The 23,015-nt window shown below is 40.0% G+C and overlaps 1 protein-coding gene across 1 annotated transcript in view; it reads right to left on the bottom strand.

Moving 5' to 3' along the window:
- Positions 1–23,015, bottom strand: part of grik4 (glutamate receptor, ionotropic, kainate 4) — a 354,718-nt gene that overhangs the window by 43,411 nt on the left and 288,292 nt on the right. The window contains exons 9-11 of the mRNA XM_075473484.1: positions 17,835–17,996; positions 14,867–15,019; positions 13,044–13,148 (exon numbers count right to left, since the gene is read on the bottom strand). Of these exons, the coding sequence (XP_075329599.1) occupies positions 13,044–13,148; positions 14,867–15,019; positions 17,835–17,996 (420 nt within the window). The remainder of the gene's footprint in view (positions 1–13,043; positions 13,149–14,866; positions 15,020–17,834; positions 17,997–23,015) is intronic.

Here is a 23,015-nt window from a genome sequence, read left to right as displayed (position 1 = left end):
AGATGTAAACTGCGTCTTTGTAGATAACTGGACAAATGTCGCTATTGCACATTTTGTCATGAGATGACGAAAACTGACATCAACCTTGTGAATACCTTGCACCTCACCTCCCCCTTCCAAGTGTGAAGGGCAACTATGGTCGCTGCAAAAATGCGAAAAGCTTGCTTTAAGGCATTGTTTCGTTTCTTCTTCCAAGCCACCTCAGTAACATGGAAGTGAAACATGGCAGAGAGTGAAGCGGAGGACCAGCAGCATCTTTGTATATAAATAGCCACACTAATAAATCCACACAGTTTTGAAGATTGTATTGCAATTCAGCCAACACATGCATAGGTCACCTGTCTGTGGAGTGAATCTCAACAGAAAGTGGTTAATGCAGCAACTCAGTGACACTAAGCCCACAAGTGTGTCTACCCATATTATTCTATCTATTCTATCAAAAGATAGCTACATGAAAATATGGTTCATGTTTTGGAATGGCCAGGTCAGGGCTCTGACCGTAATCCGATACATACAATATGGAAGGAACTGTAGCAAGTAAACTCATCAGCAGCGATTGAAGGACCACATTTCCTTTAAACTGATCTGCAGACATGATTTGTATTACACCAGATACTTAGAGCAAAGGTTGGCATCCTTTTGCCACTCCATGTTATGTAATATCAATTCAGAGTTTTGAGGACTATGAGGGGTTCACAAATGTGAAGCATCACTGTATAGGCACTTCAAAGACTGCAGTATGTTTATACTGCTCAGTTGGATGACATCAAAGGACTAACTCTCTTTCTGAACATACTTTAACTTTAATGGAAGAGGCTCAAGTAACACCTATTGCGGGTTCAGATCCAGTATGACTATCAGACGAGGTTAAGAAATGCGACTGAGAGAGAGCACCAAGCCCAAATGTTCCCTGCAGAGCCACAGCCGGCTCCTTTGGTAGCAAGAAGCAGGAGGCCGTCTTGGATCTGTCACCCTGCAGAGGCCACCCCATACTTCTCACACCCTTCCATTCCTCCTTCCCCTGCCCCTCTATCCCCACTGTACCTGTCCCAGTCCTCTCACTGCAGCATATAAATTGAACAGAGTACATCTGCATCTGCCGCAGCAGGGGCGGCTGGAGTAATAGTGTTCTCAGAGACGGTTTGGGAGCAAAGGAAAGGCGAGGGGAGAAAAAAGCAGATTGCCATAATAAAAGTGGGAGCAGTGCTGACAGGATATAAATAAATCCAACAAAAAGGGGACAGCAATTGAATGAGGACATTCACCCTTTAACTGGAGGAAGTCTTGTGTAAATAACACCGCTCAAATCATTTCATGCAAATTGAGGTGGTGCTCATGCGGTGTGTGAATGTGTGTGTGTGTGTGTGTGTGTGTGCATCTGACACTGTGTGTGTTTAAACTATTCTAAGCACTCAGCATTCCCTGCGATAGAAGGAAAGAGATGAGAATGAGAGGGGCTTCTTCTGATTCCAGCTGTTTGACTCCACCTTCAAAGACCTTGACACAAGGGCACATTGGGGCCTAATGTTTATCATAAAGCAATGCGGCTCTGAAAGTTTTAATGATACTGAGGGAAACGAGGAACACATATGTACTAGGGCAGGTCGAGATGATTTAACAGTTTATTGATGATCTATTCACAAAAGGGGACACACTGATACACAGAATTAGACTGAAATGAGTCGAGGGAAAAGGCCAATTAATTGAAATCAGGGGTAGCGATAAAAGAAAGTGCACTGCGACCAAGGACTTTTTATTTACCATGGGAGAGCGTAATTGGAGCATTTTCCGATTTATGCTACTTAATGTTTCCACCTCACCACATATGAGTGAATGCAGTCTCATCTCCATTTTTATTTAATTCAATTTGGTTCATTACTACGAGTCAGGGTCACATTTCTGTTCTCTATGGGTTTTTAACCACTCTGAAAACTAGATTTTTCTCACATGGTTTAATTTCAACTAATTCTCAAATGATCTAATATCTCATCAGAAATTAGAAGAAAAGTCAGAACTTAAACGCCTTCAATTCATTTGAAGTCCCTGCATGCAAAACTGCATATAAAGTCCTTCAAACCCGCTCATCCTACAAGTATCTACAATAGTAACTTGCTTTACTTGCTTAACTTTAGCCACTAAAGCTTCAGTTCTTAATAAACTTTCAAACAAAATAATACCGATACTAATAATTACTAAGGTAAGATTTTTCAAGCAGGACTTTATTAGAGTATTTCTAACAGGGCCATATTAATACAGCACTTTTATTCAAGTAAAGGATTCGTGCCTCCATTACTGCATAACAAAGAAAAAATGTGGAGCTCCAGAGATAACTGTCACAAATAGAATGACTCTTTGAGCTTTTTCTTAGTTTATCTGATGTTCATCAGTTTTGACAGTTTCACTCCATTCAAAATCTGATACCCATCAACTTAACAAGTTTAAAAGAACAAAGAAAGAGAAAACACATTATCCAGGTGCTAGAATTTCAGAGCCAAATCTCTTATTGTGCACCCGTGGACTCAGTAATAAGAATCATTTGCTTTGCGTCATGCTGCAGTCAGCCTTTGGCCTTTTCACTTCTGGCCAGTGTGACCTGCCGTAACCTTTTCATTAACTGCTTTGTAGCCATTTGCAGGCTGTCTAACTCAGTGGTGGTCTCATGACATTTCTCTCTTTTCCTGTTGTTTCTCTATCCACTCTGTCTCGGGAGGTTTCTGTGCCAAAGGAGTGATTAAGTGCCTCTATTACTGAAACTTAATTAGTGACTCTCCTCTTACCAGGAACCGACCTAGGGAGTTTTCAGCTCACCACCTGCCTGCAATGCACAGATATGGATACATGTTGATGTAGTATAAACAAAAATCTACAAATACACATTATGATAAAAATGTTTACGCAGCTTTCGTAGCACCCTCTTTTTCACTATCACACACTCTCACATAACAGAGCCTCACACTGTAACAGGCAGCAGCTTGCCTAATCCAAACTGCAATAATTAGTAATTTTACAGCTTCCACCAGTTAATCAGCATGACGCTGTCAATGAGCTCTGTGCAGAAAATGGTCCTCAGTCCACAGAGGCCAGGGAGTGGCTGAGAGGCTGGGCTGGGCTGCTCCGTCAGTGTGGTATGTACCGTGATGCAGGTGGCTGATAGGTTACAGTATGTTAGTTTAGAAAAATCACTCGCGCCTCTGCGAAACCAGCATAAATGTTGGTGGGCTTGTTGTGCATGATTGTGTGCACTGCCAAGAAGGAAGCAGCAGGGGACGATCCAAACACCCTCAGCGCTCATACATAAGCCTTGACACGCACACAAGCACACAAGCACAAGTACAAGCATAAAAGGCATGCATGCAGATCAACACACAAAGACATCCTCCCTGCAGTTTGAACAGGTTGAGTCAAATTAGCCATTTGTATGTATCCGGAATGATACAGTTTCATTGTATAACCTTGGTGTTCGCACCATCTGCAGAATGCAGACTCAGAAACATGTTCAAATTCAAACAGGAGCCAAGACGTTCCTTGTATTAGGCTTCTTTATCGAGCTCATTACACAGACTCGTGAAAGGACGTAGAACAGGATACAAGGGATTACAGTCTGCTCTCTAAAAAAATAATACGATTAGTCATTCCATCGAGAAATAGGGCTCAAGGTCTCTGTGGCTGCCTTCACTACTAGGTCTGGTGACAGCTAAGATAGAGCGGGTATTAAAAACAGCTCTTGCTGTTATGTCATTGGTCGAAAAAAAAAATATATATATATATTTACCATTTTTAATTCTATATCTTTGTCTTTTCTTTAACCCCTATTTTTCACTTGAGTCCACTTTCTGTCTCATCTATTTTCAGCCAGTGAGCCTCTTGTCCTCTTCCCCCATCACTCTTTTCCTCCTCCCTCTTTCTCTTCTTCTCTGGATTGCAGCTGATTACAGGTGCCAGTGGTGCCTCGGCCAGAACACGGACAAAACCATGCCAACTTCAGAATCATCACTGGCTCACAGGGCTGACGGCACAGGAGCAGCTGGGGAAATACTTTCCCTGCCAAAACTGAACAAATAAATGCATTTATGCAATGCACCCACATCATACCATGCAACTAAGGTGGGCTTACCAACTGTTTTCAGGCTTTAGATAATTCAGTAAATTTTAGGTTTAAATTGTCCTCATACAGTGATTAGTTATGACCGAGTAACTTGACTCAAGCAGAAACATTTCATCAATGCTGATAACAACTGACAGAGAGTATAACATCCCTCTGAAAAGGCCATCGGCCCATCCGTCTTAGATTGTATCAAACCTTGAACCACAATGCACAAACATTTTTGGGGAAAAATCATGACAAAAAATATTCAGAAAAAAGTTTGTGGGTTTAATATGCTTGAGGAGTCAGGAGGAGTCCTCTATGCCCCATAGCATCTTTCCAAAAATACCTGAGCAAAACTCCATCTGCTGCAAAACCCCTCTTTAAGCAGGTCAGGAGGCTAACAGCTGCGACAGACAGCCTCTGGTTTACTGTTGTTCCTTTGGGAGTAAACCAGCTGTCCCAGATGTTACCCATGATGTGCAAAGAGGCAGGAACATATAACCTATGTCCCACAGCAATCACAGCCGGAGAGCCTGAACCTTACAGAAACTGTCTGATGCTGGACTTAAGGTGACAGTGATGACAGCTGGTTGGCATACAGGACATGCCAATATGTAAACTTAAAACAAATGTTATCTATACATGTGATATGGAATGTGATTCTCAGAACAAGAAAATTAAAAATTAAAAACAAAAAACTCGTGTCGCAGGTCCAAAAACTTGCTAAAAATGACACAATGGAGTTTGTTACGTTTGCTGACGCCAAAATGACTGTCAATGAACTCTTGGAAAGGGAAATTTGCAGATAATTATACAAGACACAAAGTAACTGGTGTGCCGTCATTTATAGATCTGCACAAAAGAAAAGAAGATGGTGAGTAGGGTAAAGTTAGTACAGGCCCAACCAGTGGTGTAGTCTACGTTGAACGCAGGTATACGGCGTATACCCACCTCCTTTTTTGGGGGATTTCCGTATACCCACCTATAATGCTCAGTATACCCACCTAAAATTCGTTTTTCAATATTTAGAATAGCACATCAACTACCACTTTTCATGGAAGCCTTGTTATAATTTAACAATACAACGACAACACTTCAGAATTGCATTCATTCGGAAATTGCGGCAGTCAGTCAATCTCCAACCAATCAGACGCGTTTTTTATGTCTCGCTGTCAGCCAAAACAAAAATCTATCATGGGGTGCGTACGTAGGTGCTTGGTGGCTAAGGAAAGGACTTTGTAAAGTCGAGGCTTCTACGAAAAGTCATTGTACATCTGGAATGGGCTGATACGATATGTTCTCCATGTTCTCACCATTCTGATCGGATTATGGAATTATCATCTCATCATCTCAACCCGAGAGTTTGCATTTCCAGGGCACACTTTTCCATGGCTGTTGACAGGTATGGTAGTGATTTATTAACACGTTGTCTAACTTTCGTGAACATATTGTAATGACTTCACGGAGGCTCTGAGATAACTTGTAATAACTTTATTAAGTTATTACAAGCAGTACAATCGCAGAACACGGGTGACTCTCAGTCCTGCTCCGCAACCAGCCCCAGGAGAACACCAAACCTGCACACAGACTGGCCCACGCCCACTCCTCTCCCCCAATCACCAGCCCACACCTGAGTGACATGACCTGCGGTCCAGTGATTGACAGGGAGAGGAGGAAACAAGCCAGTCCGTGTGCTTTTACCCTCATTATGGGTCGTTACAATATATCATTATTATGATGATGATCATTATTATTTGAAAAGCCTCAATGCGTGATGAAAACATGCCAGTGAATTTCGCTAGGTAGCCGACCGCGAGCTGCCAGGTTAAACAAAGCAGCAGCGTTCCAGGTTTTTAGTTGGGGACGACGAGGATTATGGCCAGGCGCAAGGGACAGCAAGACCTTAGGAACTTTTTTAATAAGGTTGCCCGACCTGACGTTTCCGAAAGTAAGTTAAGTTGAGTCAAAAACATAATTCACGCTTTTTATGAGACTTTGCTACCAAGTTACCCTTCTAGGTTGTTTAATTTGTGGACATAACACGGCAATAACACAGGCTAGTCATGCTGTAGTCTAGCTTTCGTTCTTCTCTCAATACTAGCAAGCTAGCTACTCTGATCCACGTTTGCTTACTTAGTTTAAAATTCTAGACGTTTGTTTATCTGGGATTCTTCTTTGGGAAAAACTCCTAATCGCCATACCTGTCTGTATATGGTCTACATGATGATATGTACAGTGGCTGTCTGGATTAAGTAATTTATCTATCATAAACTAAACTTTATTTACTAGCCAGAACCATGCTATCTCCATGGTATACATGGATGGGGAGATGTATCTGTACTTAGGCAATGGTAATTACATTATCTACTACACTGTTACTGCGATATAATGTCAGATGCAAAAACCTTTAGTGCATGTGATGAGTTTACAATACAGGCTATATTTCTATAGGCCTACATTTAAAAATCAGTTAATTTCATTTTGTTTGGGCTTGACTTGCTGTAGGCCTACTTGATAGTAACATTTTTGATTGTCATAGATGAAAATGCTTAAAAATTAAACTTTACATTGGCCTATTTTTTGTCATAGCTTTTAGAGGGCTTTTCATCTGAACTGTGTTATGTCATAGTATTGTAGTACTATGGTACTTATTACTTTTCAATGACTATTACAGCGCGCCACTGGAGGTACGGCGTGCATTAAGGGGCTACTATTGGTTCCGAGGGGTCCCGAGTCCCGACCCCTAGTTTGGTACCACGGGCCAATGACTGGCCAACTATACAGTATACCCACCTCAAAAAGGTAGACTACACCACTGGGCCCAAGCTAGTTTTGGAACTCTTGTCAGAACCAAATAAATGATTAAATCAACAACCAATTTAAAACAGTTGTTATATTTACTGTTAACTTATATATGTAGTTTGTAACATACTTGCCTGACAGTACTATCACACAAGGTACCTAATATCTTCCTGGCTGTGATAGATTTGATATGAACAAAAATAAACAAATACAACGGAAACATATCTACATTACTAGCTTTGAGTTTTATAAAGTAGCACTTTATGAAAAAAAAATCCTAGAGGAAACAGTTCGGCAGCTGAAATCAACAACTTGTTCTCTGGACATGATACCATCCTACTTTTTAAAAACTGTTTTTACCTCAGTAGAAAGTGATCTCCTACGAATAGTTAACAGCTCACTGGCATCAGGCATTTTTCCCAAGTCACTAAAGACAGCTGCCATTAAGCCACTCCTAAAGAAGAGAACTCTAGATGCCTCTATGATGAACAACTACAGACCTGTCTCTAATCTCTCTTTTATATCCAAGATTATTGAGAAAGTTGTATTTAACCAGCTCAACGACTTTCTGAATGTAAGTGGAAGTCTTGATAACTTTCAATCAGGCTTCAGACGTCATCACAGCACTGAAACAGCTCTGGTCAAAGTGTTCAACGACATTAGGTTGAATACTGATTCTGGTAATGTTTCAGTCCTGGTTCTGTTGGACCTCAGCGCTGCGTTTGATACTGTAGATCACAGGATCCTGTTGCACAGGCTGGAAAACTGGGTTGGACTTTCTGGAGCGGTCCTTAACTGGTTCAGGTCCTACTTAGAAGGCCGGAGTTATTTTGTTACAATTGGCAGCTGTGAATCTGAGCGGAGTGGCCATGACTTGTGGAGTCCCCCAGGGGTCAATTCTTGGACCTCTTCTGTTTAACTTGTATATGCTCCCTTTGGGTCAGATATTGCAGAATTTTAACATCAATTATCACAGTTATGCAGACGATACACAACTTTATGTGTCTCCGTCACCGGACGACTACAGCCCAGCAGACGTACTGTGTCAGTGTCTGGAGGAAGTAAACACCTGGATGAGAGAGAATTTTCTACAATTAAATGAAGACAAAACTGAGATCATTCTGTTTGGTAGCAAAGATAAGAGGGTCAGCGTTGGTAAATATCTTGAGACTCGGGACCTTACAATCACTGACCAAGTTCGTAACCTCGGAGTGTTGATAGAATCAGATCTGACTTTCAGCAGCCACATCAAAGCTGTCACCAAGGCAGCTTTTTACCACCTCAGAAACATCAACAGAATTAAAGGTTTCCTCTCCCAAAAAGACCAGGAGAAACTCATCCATGCATTCATCTCCAGTAGACTCGATTACTGTAACACTCTTTTAACTGGACTTCCCAAAAAGAGCATTAAACATCTGCAGCTCATCCAGAACGCTGCTGCTAGAGTTTTAACCCGGACTAAGAGATCTGAACACATCACACCAGTTTTAAAATCTTTACACTGGCTTCCAGTCAGTCACAGAATAGATTTTAAAAGCCTGCTGATGGTTTACAAATCCCAGAACGGTTTAGGCCCAAAATACATCTGTGATATGTTCAGAGAATATAAAGCCAGCAGAGCTCTTAGATCCAAGGACTCAGGTCAGCTGGTCCAGTCCAGAGTCCAGACTAAACATGGAGAAGCAGCATTTAGCTGTTATGCTGCAAATAAGTGGAACAAACTGCCAGTGGAGATTAAACTTTCACCAAATGTAGACATTTTTAAATCCAGGTTAAAGACATTTCTTTTCTCATGTGTCTATGCATTTAATATCTTTTAACTTATCTAGACTGTTGCCTGTTTTTAAATTCATTTAAATGATTTTATTTGTTTCTCTTTATATTCTTTTATGTATTTTTAATGCTTCTTGCACTCCCTGCTGCAATGCTTTTATTTTATGTAAAGCACTTTGAACTGTTTGTACATGAAATGTGCTATACAAATAAATTTGATTTGATTTGATTTGATAATGATATTTTCTAGCAAACGCAGAGTGAACTAGCCCTGTAGAGTGAGGCAAAGCTAAGAATTCTAAGACTTTCCATGTCAAAAATTGCATGTCATTCTTATCTGGATTCTATATATATGGGTTTGCTTATTGCTATCCTTGTCTGGAGGTTATTTGATGTTTTGATTTTATTGTCTTTTATAGCAGAGGAAAAGAGTGCAGACTCACTGATTCAGGTGTGGATGTTTGCAAAGGCAAAGCACATCCATGATTGCTGCTCATTAGATTATAGAATAATGCAATGAACAAGCTACTAGATCAAATGTGGATAGATAGATAGATAGATAGATAGATAGATAGATAGATAGATTGATAGATAGATAGATACAGAGAGAGTGAGCTGCAAGAGACTGCTCAGATGTGTGAAAATGTCTGCCAAAGAATGTCAATTTGTGGCAATGATTGCACAGTGTTGTGTCCCGAGGAGCCGATGATCACATGTGAGACAAACCTCCAAAGGACTGGGTGTTGGGTGCTACAGAGAAAGGATAGATAGGAAGGACAGTCTGGTGGTCAGTGGCTGTGAAGAATATGCTCGATTACTCTCCATTTTCAGAAAGTGCTGGATATGTGTTGATAAAAGAGGCTCTCTTTTTCCTCTCAGGCTGCCTTTTTGGATAAAACACTTTTTCTTTTAATTTACATTTAGAGGTGGGACACCCCGTGGTCATTATGATGCTAGCATTCTACTTTAACCAAACAAAAGACTTGAAGTATCTATTCATCACGTACTGCTTTGTAAATATCATCCTTACACTGCGTCTGTGTGTGTGTGTTTAGGCAGTGTGCCACCTCACTTCTCTGCCAAGCCCTGCCCCTCCGCTGTCTGTCTGGCTCAAGCAGCCCAAACCCAACAGTGTGCGGGAGGTGTTTGTTAACAAAGTAAACAACACCCTCATTCTGCCCCTATCTCACACTTTGCCTCTTCCTATTAACATACTGTCAGAGCTGCTTTACAGTACTTCTGTTCAAAATCGTCACATTAGGCCTGATAGCATTATCCTTCTGCTTCACTGGCCCAATGCCACTATGCCACTATGCAGGGATACAGACAAGGTTAATAAAGGCAGATGGACCACTGTGTAGCCGTTTCATGGGCTACTTAGGAATGTTTTTCTCCACTCTAAGGCATGATCCGGATATCTATTTCATGTGATCATCCAAATGAAAGGATGAGACCTCTCTGTCCTATTACACTGTCAGTGGCATGATACAATAACAGCTGCTTAAAATGCTGTAGATAAGAAAGCAGAAACTATAGTGGGATGGTGACAGTATGTTGGATGAGTTAATAACCACTATACTGCGCATAATGCTGCAAAGACAGAAAGCTGGGGCAGCAGGGAATTGGATATTATAGCTGTCAGGGTGAGGGATATTTCCAGGGAAAATATAATGCACACTTTTTTAAAGTACCAGGAAAAAGAACAGAACACATGCCACTTTACATTAAATGTCATCTCTTGAAATGAAATGTGAACTATCAAGTCCTGGCATTTATAGAACACCGTTTTTTTTAAGAGCTGCACCTAACAAGCAGAACATATCTTCCATTATTTCATGTAAAAATGACGGCATTCAAAAAAAATTGTGTGCTATTTGTCAATCGTGATAGGGCACACATGCAGTAACAGGTACAGACAGCTGTAGTCTTCTGATTGTATGAACTTAATAAATGTAAGGTACAGGGATAGATGAAAAAAGAGAGAAGTGACTGCTCCTGGACAAGTGCAAAGGGGACAGACTGATGATAAAAGCCCAGATATAGAGCTTAATCAATGTGACCGCCTTCACTAGATGTGTTCTCTTACAAGCCAGATATGAAATCTATAAGGAAATGACCAATGTAATCATACATCCATACAGAAATACATGCATCTGTGGGATCCAAAGCCCACCTAAGTCCTGACTGTCATCTTGTCTTTCATGCTGCACATATGCTATGATGTCAACAAGCGCTGCGGTCACCAGAGGATATTTTTGACAAATGAGAGATGACAGTATAATTTAAAATAACTCTGTAAACACAGGAGAACTTAATGGGTTTGCCATTAAAATATGAAGCATGCACAAAATGAATCATAATAAACATGGCGAGCATTTTGGACTGCCAGCACACACTGCTGGTGCAGGCATAGGCATTCATTTCAAATGCACTTCATGGTGCTTTCTCTTCATATTTCTTGTATAAAGCTGGAGGCCACACAAAAGCTTAATCACTGTTTGGTCCCTAATGACTATCAACAGTTATCTTTCGGCATAAATGAGAAACAAAAGTTACAACTGTCACTGAGTGTATATGTTAAATTGTGAAATGTCTCAGACAGTTACACGGTCTGATGCATACCGAGCTTGGAAACTTAGCTGGCATGAAAATCATCATCGATATAGATTTCTTCATTTTTTTTGACTTAATATCAAACGCTTTCAAAGTCGCTGCACCTACCAATGCAATTTTATTTTAATTCTTATTTATCCCCCAACCAACTATGGTGCCTGTCACAACAAATCAGTGTACAAAATGGAAACTTTACCCGCTTTGTGACTCATTTGAAAGACTCTGTCTTTATACATATTCTAAAAGCCAGCCATTACCATAAAAGTAAACATGACCACAGACAGATTCTTTATCCTAATGCACATCTCCATCGCTCATCTATTCAAAGCTCATGCTGCTTTTGTGCTGATGTTTACCTTTGAATCCTCCTCTCCCTCCGTTCATTACTCACATACAACCGAGATTTTTACTGCTGGTGACGGCTCTGCTCCACCAGGGCATGTGGAGATGCGGTTGATGGATGGCTGAGTACCCCAGCTAAACAGATTTTCCCACAAAAGTCTCAGATCTGATGCAACCTTCTTCTCTCAAACTACTTCATTAAATCCTTGGTCAATGGTTTTCTATCAGAGTGTTCCCAAAAGTCCATGCAATATGTCAATTTGAAAACTATCACAGTATTTAGATATCGTTATATATATATCTATGTCTATAAAACAAAGTCTCCAAATGCGGTTTCAAAGAATCTGATATTGGAGCTCTGAAGTCTGACAGCCATACATTTGAACCATTGAGATGCATTAGGAATGCCTGTTATGAAATAATGATGAAATCCTGACTAATGGATACAGCACATAGTACGGACACATCAGGAACTTTGCCATCATTCAATGACAGTACTCTCATCTGCTCAAAACCTCTTGTCACTTACATTTCAATCATGACTACTTCCACTCTTAGCAATCCTTGCAGATGTACTTAATTAAATAAAAGCCTGTTACGCATTCAGGGCTGTGTCTCCTGATGTAAAACTGAGGTGCCCTCAGAGACCACTTTCTGAGATTGTATGGGGTAGCTTGGTGTCTCATGCAAAGCATTTTCACTGAATGATGGTCAGACTGCCATGTAGGCAGCTCAAAAACCTAGCATCTACTCAGGCAAAACTGGACTGATACTATACATCTCTACCCAGAAATATCTGCTTATATGCTATATTACAGGCTTTTGGGAAACAAAGAAGTGAAGAATTGCAAATTGTTTTCTTTTTTGTTCCTTTGTCTTAAATAAAAGTCTTAAATATGTATTTACTGTAAGGTTTATCTAAAGTTTTAGATGCATCTGTTAAGCGAATGATAAGCAACGCTGACTTCAAAGCTGGCTTCCTTTTTTGACTTTAACTTATTCTCCAAAAAACATCCTTCTTTCACCTTCAAAGAGGCATTCTAAATATTTAATTTTGTCTACTGGCACCTCAACATTTCTGCTTGTTGGATAATAGAGTTTGTTTGCACCAAGAGTGCCAGCTGAGCAGGTGTTATCACAGTTCCCTGCAGCATGATCCATCTCCAGTAATTGTACCCTGCTGCCATAAAGGAGACTGCAACATTTACCAGAAGGAGTGCCCCACTGGGAACAAAATTGTTGGAGTGCGCTGTGGTCAGTAACAGCCATACAATAGCAGGTGAAGGAATCATGTAAATCCTTAAAACCAGTCACTTTCAGTTAGTGCGACAGCCAGGCTTTGGAGTGCTCCTCTTCACTGTTCCATGGCTGATTTATTTGAGGAGACACAATCTTACTGACAGATGACTGTAAAGAGTTACTTTACCTGCCTTAGGCCGTCCTTGCTGTTCCGCATGATCCTCAAGGCGTAGTTGGACCGCTGTCCTTTGCTGTTGAATTCTATGTGGCCTGTTAGACCTTCCAGCTCTACCTGTACAACACAGAGAGAGAGCAACCAGATGAAAATCCTCTCTTCAAGAAAATACTACCCACTTCCTTCTCAGCAACACCTACTCTACGACCTTAGGCTGTAAAACTTAGAATGATGAAATGAAGACAAGGGTGTAATAGCTTCAATTTACAACAAAAAAGAGGGATTAGTCACTCTTTATTCTTTGAGTGAGAACGACAGGTAGATTGATATTGAACATGTGTCACATTTAAGTATTTCGATAACTTACAGCCCATTCTCCCTAATAGGAAAATACCTTTTATGCACTGACAGCACATCTTTATCTCTCTGACGAGATAAACTGACTTCATGGATCGGGAGTATATCTTCAAATGGGATGAGAACACAGACCTAATATCGAGGCCCTAATATACCAATTAACAAGCAAAAATAGTGTCAGGAATAAGAGTCAGGAAGACATCAACATGCCAACAAATGTTTGACGCTATTTCCTTAAAGAATTAAAAAAATACAAAAACAAACAAACATTTGACTGTATACAATAGATGGACATAGCTAATGTGTCATCATCAGTTGATTTGTATAGTCATGGTTTCAGGCCTCAGGTTATGCAGTTGCTTTCTTGGGTTTTCCAAACCAGACCTTAAGACTTAGATCTGAGTTGGATCGGACCATTGGTCTATCACCTTTTTACATACTCTGTTATATCACTTATTTTACACGTAACAGCATCATCATTTACAAAACGAACACCCTGCTGTATTGTAAAAAAAAAAGAAACTAGCAGTCGAAACCACCCAAAAAAATCAGGAAACTGTTTATTGAGGTTATAAAGGTGAAATGAAATAATTTCATAATTTCTGAGGACCTCTAATTATTTTTCTCTCACATATGGACAAATTCAGTCTTGTGAATAGTTTTGTTTCAAGTCAGCAAAGACATTGTATATTACAGCCATGTGCAACGGGCTTATACTGTTGCCCGTCGACAACATTATGCAGCTGAGTTTATTCCCTCCAAACCAGGAAAAATGTAAACAAGCCCAAAGCGTATTTTCTATTCAACAACATATCAAAGGTTTGTTTCTGATTTGGTTGACAGGTGGATGGAAATAGAGCTCTACAAGTGTATACAACCTGATGTCTTTGCAATAGAAGAGAAAAACCCCTGCTGGACATCAGATAAAATGTAGGTTTTATGGACTTTTGTGTTGGCTCATGTTCCAAACCTGGATGCTTGGTCCATACTTTTTATAAAGTCAATGTGAAAACCTATAAAAAATGTATTTCCCCCATGAGCGATGTATAAAGTATTTTCTATTCTACTCTATAACTTAAAATCCTCATCGTTTAACACGTTGTTTAATATGAATATTCACTTTCTCTCTGAGAGTTGGATATGAGGGCTGTTGTCATTGACCTTTCCAGTGAGTGATTTGGGATTTGAGATACAACTAGCCTGTCAGGAGTGAAGGACTTCACATAAAAGTATATACTGCAGTGTACACTGTGTCCCAAATAAGACATAATAAAAGGAAAACATCTAGCTTAGCTTACTCTGAGGTTAAAAACAATCTACTTTGCGCAATAATAAATGACAAGTGAAACAAACACACTTGCTGCTGGCTGATTCAATTCCAGAAAGCATGTATAGTAATTATATTTCCCAAAAATATCAAACTATTTCTTTAAGTAACGGTGAGTCACTTTTGTTCTTTCCAGCAGAGGCAACCTTACCATCCTTAGGTAATTCATGAGGCTGGTACCGTGCTCCCAGATCTTAGAGGACTTGCAGGAGAGCTGAGTGGCGCCAACGTTTTGGCTACGGTTCAGCTCTTGGACCGCCGCCACCACAGCGTATACTGCATCAAAGAGCAGAGCTGATGAGAGCTGGAGAGGGAGAGTAGAGGAAGAAGGTGAATACATTATGCCAACACACACTAAAATTCACAGAAAGCTGCAAAAACGTATAGCAAGTGTGACATGCCAGAGGTAAGTGATCCATAAGGGGTTAACCCATCCCTGGAGTGGCAAGGAGATTATTCCATTAGATCATTAGAAGGACCCTGATCTGCTGACAGAGTTAAAAACTATCTCTCTCTTTCCTTCTGTCTCTCTGAGAGACTCCGTCCCTCCTGATCTCATCCCCATTGAAGCTGACACACCCTGACCATACCAATTACTGCCTGCCTCTCTCAGCAGGGACAAGAAAACAGTGGGAGAGGCAGCTTTTCCTCTTATCTCTCTTGTACAAACAGCTTCAGCGGCACTACCAATGCATCCCGCTATGTATATTTTGTTAAAATGCACGCTGTCCTCAATTAGAAGCTTGGGGAGAGTCTGAGTTTCACATCTGTTTAATGCAACCAAAGATGAAATGGCCCAAACATGTTTTTCAGACATGATACAAGGCTGAGAGGGGTTGTGATGAACGGTAAATTTGGAAAGCCAAAAAGCAGTACTTCGAGTAAAAGTGTTAAACTGCAAATCGAAGCCTTGAGGGTCTAAAATATTTCATCCATTTTTTATACCCGCTTAATCGAATTTTAGGGTTGCGGGGGGGCTGGAGCCTATCCCCGCTGTCATTGGGCGAGAGGCAGGGTAGAGAATGGACAGGTTGCCAGTCCATCACAGGGCCACACAGAGACAAAAGAGACACACACAACCATGCAGAGACATCAATCAACCTAAGATGCATGTTTTTGTACGGTGGGATGAAGTAGTACCCGGAGAGAACCCACACATACACAGGGAGAACATGCAAACTCCACACAGAAAGGCCACAGCTGGGAATCGGACCTGGAACATTTATACTCTAATGTTTCAACAGTCCATCTCACATGGACTCGCTTCATAAAGCAGCTCTTCTTTTATATGTATACTCCCTTTGCTGTTGGCATTAGTTGCTATTTATATATATATATATATATATATATATATATATATATATATATATATATATATATATATATATATATATCGCAGAGTAGCAGCATGTTGTATTTTAAGAAAGCATACTTTGTTTTCCATGAAATGTGCCTCCCCAATGAACGACCAACCTATCCACACACATATTCTCTTGTCTCTGGTGAACTGATGCAAAACTTTCAGTGCATTAATGTATCTGTTTAACTAATGAACTGTAGAGTGAATTAAAGCACAACATGTTCTCATTGTACACGTTGAACTGGATTAATCAGTATCATGCTTGGCTGTTGTCAGCTTTTATCCTCTAGTTATTAGCTAATTAGCCACGAGTCTTAATGGCCATGGCCATGGGCTCACTAAGTAATTGAGTGACCTGCTGTGCAGGGAACACAACACTTTATCACAGTATGGTCAAACTATTCCTCACCTGTTTCACCCCCTCAGCTTGAATGGAGCAAATGTGGCAATGGGTGCACATGTGAAGAGATATTTTTAATTACCGGTACTTATTTTCTCTTAAATCCAAACACAGAGGACTCTTTTATTCATTGACATCAATGACTTTCTGCTCCCTAATGAAGACCGTGGTAAGCAGCTACTGCAATAATTCAGGATACGTTTCGAAAAATTAAGACTTCTACAAAGACAGAACGACATTTATTATTCCAAATGTAATTATTTCAATAAGACTGGACTCTAATTTGTACACTTATGTTTATGTTTTATCATGTTTCATAATTCTACATATCATGTTAGTTTCCACTCATTAGAATATTATCATTTAATCATAACATATAATCATATGCTTAATTATCTAATTAGGTTTAACTAACTAATAAGTCATGAAAAACAACACTTAAAAACAATATATGATTTCACTTTTGACAGGCAACAATTTATGCATATGACCTCTTCTTTGGTGGTGCTTAAGAGCAAAATTTATTCTAATAGTTGTAGTAGTGCTTGTTGGTCTGATATGCTGGTTTTATGAGTGACACTTCAAGACAAATAGGCGAGAGTGCTTCGCCTTGAAGGCTTATGGGGCTGTCAGATAGTGCCCATAAATCTTAGTCTCATGAACAGTAGTTATCTTCTTTGTCCAGGCCATTTACGATGTTTCATTCAGTAAATCTGACGCAGAAAACGCACACTGGCCTATCTATTGAAATAAGCATTAAATTATTGTGACAACAATATAGCATGTTCAGGATATAGCCTGTTTGATTGGCTTCAAAGTAAAAGAGAAAAAAACTGCAGGTGATCTATGCAAATCTATTTGATTGCACTACATTACAAACCTACAACATCTCCACCAAAAGGTGTGCTAAACAGTTACTTAGTGATTTGAGGCTGTTTTGAACTCACTCATTCAAACATGCAGAGCGTGCTATGTTAAATGTTGAGCTTCCAACACAGTGAAAATGAGCAGTGGATAATTTGGAGTGCTGCGAAGGTAAGAAGGTTCTGCTGTGCCTTTCCTCTGTCTTAAACTCAACAAGGGAAGATACTATTATAAAATAAATGAGGCAGATATCAACTGCTGCTAATGAGCAGTCTGGGAAAGAATGATTACCCACAACAAGACCTGAAATTATAGCAGTTAATGGGATAAATGTCATACCTGGATATTTCACTCGCAGCAGAGGAGCACTAAAATAACTATTTTCTAAGTTTAATGCATAAGGAGGTCCTTATAACTGTAAAATGCTCACAGATTATTCTTACACTTCACAGTTGGTTTTTCCTTCATGTGAGATCACGTATTTGTGTTACTAACCGGGGTGCCGGCGAAGGGTGCATGGTCACAGTTTTCTTGCCAGGAGCGGTTGAGGCTTAGCGCAAAATCCTGGAAGAAGGGATGCGTTTTGTTGAAGACGGAAAAACCGACTATGTTCACTCGTTGGTCTGCCACATCATCCAGCCGCAGTAAAGAGAATTCCTGTGGGTAAAATTAAGAGAGACAAAGACAGAAGGATATTATTACTGAATGTAGCTCACTTAAAGTTTTCATATTCTGCTTTAGTTCCTCATCATTTGTTTAAATTACTCCAAATTATATATTGAATCAATGTCAAGCTAAAAAGGGCACGTGTTCATCAAACAAATTTTGCATCAGAATTTATCTTCAGGACTCATTTTTCATTCGCTATCATAATTCTGGCTGAATGACATGAAAAAGCTGTAGTAATCGGTCATTTCCACCATTTAGCTGAGCATCATTGGACAAAATTACAAATGTTTTACCGGTCATATGTATTACCTGACATGCCGGTCAGTCACTGTAAATAATTCTGAACCATTTTAATGAGCTTGAGAAACTGACAGAAAGAAATAAAGTGAGATAAAGTAGGGAAAGGAAATGGGGAAAAAAAATAAAGGGTACTTAGACTTATGAATAATTTAGATAGACATTCATGTCATTTTGAAATGTTTCAGGCTGGAAAAAGAGGAAAATACGAGGCATTTGTTATTTGGTTCTTTTGCTCTATGGACAAACTCTCCTCTGCCTGGGGAACAGCAGACAGGGGAATGGATGAAAGATGAGCAAGAGGAGGAAAATGAGGACGTAGGGGTGTGACAGCGGATGAATGTCCCCTGAAGGTTAATAGAGGTGTCAGAACCCAGTCCCTCCTCGGGTAGCAGTCTTCACCTGCCAGCCCTTTGTGCCATCTAGCTTATGACAGTTAGACCAAGCCTGGTCTACCTATCTGCCTTTCTGCCACCACAGCCAGGGACTCTGAAGATAAGGAAAGTTGGAGGGGATGGTGAATAGTGGAGGGGAAGACTATGATAGAGCTGATGGTGTGGGAGGAATGAGGTGGCAGGTGACGTGGAGAACAAATGGGAATGGGTACGAGGTGCGGGTTGCAATGGTTGATGCACTGAAAGTAAATAGACTTTCTTTACAGCAGACATTTTGATTTTGTCAAAGCAAGAAAAACACAGGTCAGGCATGCTTTTTTTTTTTAAATGATGGCTCACTCTCATTAAAAGTCCCAGTATACCAAAACACTGAACATGACTCTACAATACAAGAATCCTTTCACTGTAGAATGAAATGCAGTTATTGAATTACCCATGTTTTTCTTGCTATGTCAGTCTAAACTGTCTGCAAGTTAGAGTCAGATATTTACCAGTCAAGTCTCACTTCAGAACCGCTAATCCAAACCATATATTTTCTGATTTCTAAACCAAACCATGCATGTTTAATGCCAAACGCCAATCATGTTTTTCTAATACCATAACCTAACCAATCATGTGACAGTGAAGTTCAAAAGCAAAATAACCTAATCAAATGTTGAGCCAGATGGCACTCACACCATCCTCTTCGGCTTGTTTAAAAACTGAAGTGTTTTTTTTTAGCATCTTAAAAAGTGCAAACGCAGAAATGTTATCATTATGCAGCCTTCAAACTGCAGTCACTTTAAAATGGATGAATCTTTACAGTGAAACTCACACATTTTTGCATTGTGGACCAACAAAGGTGTTGCATGTTCTGACAAAGAGAGACAGTGTTGTATCTAAAACACAGTATGAGAAAACGCAATTAAAGGTAGGGTAGGAGATCCTGGATTTTGAGTCCAGCGAAGCTGCACTTTGAAAATACACAGGTCAAAAGTCCCAACCCCTTCTTCAGACTTCCCCCCAAAGCCACGCCTCTAGAGTGCATGAACGCGCAATGCTTGTTCACGAGCATGAAGGTGCACGAGCGCTGTTCTGACAGCAAGCATCGATTGGTTTGGCTAACTTTTGCTAACTTTTTCTCATGGCGGATTCACAGGTAAGAAAATACCTTTCAACATCATAATGAACCGTTTAATAATGCTAGGTGCTAGCCAAGCTGGCTCTAGTTTAGCTTCCTGCCAAGCTTCTGGGCACGTGTAATTTGTTCACGAAGAAGGGTACGCGCACAGGGGTAAGGAGGGGGAGGGAGGAGCAGATTGCAGTTTGATAGACGCATCAGAATCCAATCATCATTAACAGTCCGTTCAGTATGATTGGGTAGTGTTTTTCCTGGATTGTTCGTTCTAGAGGCCACTAAAACTTTTCATTTTTGTGTCAAAACTTTTAATTAATTGGTTGCAATGGGGGTGTGAAGAGTATTTAAAGCAATATGTAAAAAAAATGCTCCAGAAAAAGAACCCCTACCCCACCTTTAACTAAAATTGGAATAAAAACGATGATCAAAGCTCCTTAATGCAATATATCCTTTCAAGGGATCACCTACCCTGCAGTAGCCTAACTCATGTGTTGTATCAGACACAAGGAGCCAAATAAGCCAAATAAGCTAATGTTGTCATTCAAACAGAAAATCCTGGAGATATCAAAGCAAGTAAAAGAAAATGAAAAACAGAAAATGGTTTTTTTCATCCATAAGAAGTAAATGGCTGAGAGGGTATTAGGCAAATCAGATAATGGGCGTTAACACAGGCAGAGTGAATAGGTCAGTGAATTCAATAACTGATGAGCAGGAATGTGGCAAAAGCTCTCAGATCACAAAATTAGCCGCCTTGAGTCCACTCCACTGGAAACAGAACATTGCAATGATACTAAACAGGTTTACATGACACTGAAAAAAGAAAACAAATTTCTGTATTAATCAGACCAGATCTAAACTTTTAAAATGCATGTACATATGTTAGTCTGAAAGAAATTGTATGGAGTTGAAGAGGATCTAAAAACTGGACTAATACACCAGGATAATCTGATAAGGGATGAATCACTCCTCCTATTTGTGTGCTCAGCCAGACTCAAATGGGCCTCGGTGCTCTGCACATGCTCCATTGTTCCATCTTTTGCATCCTTTTGTAAAAACAATAAAGTTTATATTAATTGAGTCCAAATTCCCAGTAAAGCTGCTCTGAGCTGCATTTTGTTCTGTTTTCTTATGACCGAGTATTCATTGCATCAGAAACTGTGACTGCAAAGCAGCCCATTAAGACTGCGTGTCAACTCAGTCGCTGAAAGCATTTTCACACTATACTATTACTCTGCTCTAATAAAATCAGCCTCAACTGACAAAACTGACACTATTCACTAACTTAAAGACAACCTCTGTGCAGAAAATTTCACAAATCCTACATGTGCTATGATGCCTTTAATATTGTGAGTCCGTGGAGTCACAATGTCTGTCATACTCCAATCAATAACTTGAACTTGCCTACTGGGATAAGGACAGGGATCCAATTACATGACCAAGTTGAGCTGTAACCGTAGCTCAAGTCAGCAGTGCATGTAACTGTGCTGACTGACACGGAGCGTGGAAAGGCACGAAGTAGATGTGATTACCGACTGGAATGGGAGGAATATCGTTCCCAGTTCCAACGTTGCAGAAACCTGAAACTCCCAAAACTTTTGTTATGCTGGCATGCAGCAAAACATTTCTGATGTCTCTAAAAACAAGCAACAGCATAGTAGAGTTCTAAATTGTAGGCAAATATATCCAAGAAGAGGAAAGTTGGGCCATAACAATAAAAAGAGATATAAAGAAAGTGTAAAGGTCAGGTAGTCTTGGAGTATATGAGTGATATCTGCCCTGGACAGCTTGGTAAACACTGCAATAGTAATGAAATGAAAGATGAATCTGCAGTCAAAATCCCTTTAAAGGGCAGAAGAAAATGTATGTGAGGAGAATCAACAACACTCTCCTGTAGGAAAATGCATATGCATGACAACTAAGCACAAATAGGAATTTTTGTGACATTCAAAAGAGTCCACTTACATCATACATACAGCATGTTTCCCTGTATCCATGATGAGAACACTTGACTGGTTGCTATAGCTGCCGCAGCCTTTCCCTGCTAATGACTTCCTCACATTCTTAAAAGGGGTATGAACTTCAAATTTATTTATCAGTTTATTTCTACTGGATGTGCTGCATTTCCTTTTGGTTGTCAGTGGGCTCTGCCTATTTCAGCTACTGCATGGCCAAGAAAAACAGGCTGTCTTGGTTAAATAATACAAGCAGCAAAGGTAGAGGGGATGCTGTTTGTCCGTGGTGTTCTGTCAAAAAGAGCTGCTGTTGACACAGTGAAGTCAAAGCTAGCTCATAGTCCTTCTCACTCCACTTGCTTCATAAGAAGAGTAAACTTTATCTGTTGAAACATGGCATTGCCTGGATTGGTGTTTGCTGTGCTCAAATATGGCTTTCAAGTTGCAGAGTGTAAAACGCATTTAAAGCATTTGGAAAAAAAACCTACAGAGTACAGTCTAGTTAGAGGACGTGGCACTTTTTTTCAGAGGCTTCAATCTGTTCTTGAACTTCAAGAGACAATTCTGCTAATTACTAGAATATTGTTCTAATGGCCTTGTTAAAGAAAAGGCAGCATTGCTTTTGTAATTCTAAAAATAAATTCAGTAAAATCAATAGGTTGGATCTTTTCATTTGACATTTTCTTTAGTATAAAGATAATTTAAGAAGTACATACAATAACAGTGGATATAATTGCAGTCCTTGAACTAAACTGTTGTGTGGGTGTAGAGGCAGAGGAGGAGAGGTAAAGCAGGGATTACATGTTCCAAGCAAAACTTCAGGAATACTATTCATGTGCATTATAATAAAGGCGTGAGCCTTTTAAAAATAGTTTTCATCTTCTGGTGCCTCAAAACCCTTTTGAGACTGTCCGTATAATTACCGGCTGAGTAGACTTTAATAGATCATTAGGGTCGGAGCTGTACATAGAGCCTGTCATTAAGCGTGCCCCTCAAGGGTGCCTGTAATGTATGTATGGATGTGTGTACAAATGCAAAACCCACACACCTACAGAAAAACAGGGATTGCATGTGCATGGCCACACATACAGGCTGTGACTGAAGGACAATAAAACAATGGAATCCTTGGCTTTCAGGGCAAAGACACTTACACACAAGCACATCTGAATCCAAATGGAAACGTGCAACAAACTTTCAATCACTTCAGAGGACATTACAATGATTTCTATTAATTTCCTGAAGACTG

Source organism: Odontesthes bonariensis, chromosome 9, assembly GCF_027942865.1.
Source record: "Odontesthes bonariensis isolate fOdoBon6 chromosome 9, fOdoBon6.hap1, whole genome shotgun sequence".
NCBI lineage: Eukaryota > Metazoa > Chordata > Actinopteri > Atheriniformes > Atherinopsidae > Odontesthes > Odontesthes bonariensis.
This window is presented reverse-complemented; position numbering and strand designations above follow the sequence as displayed.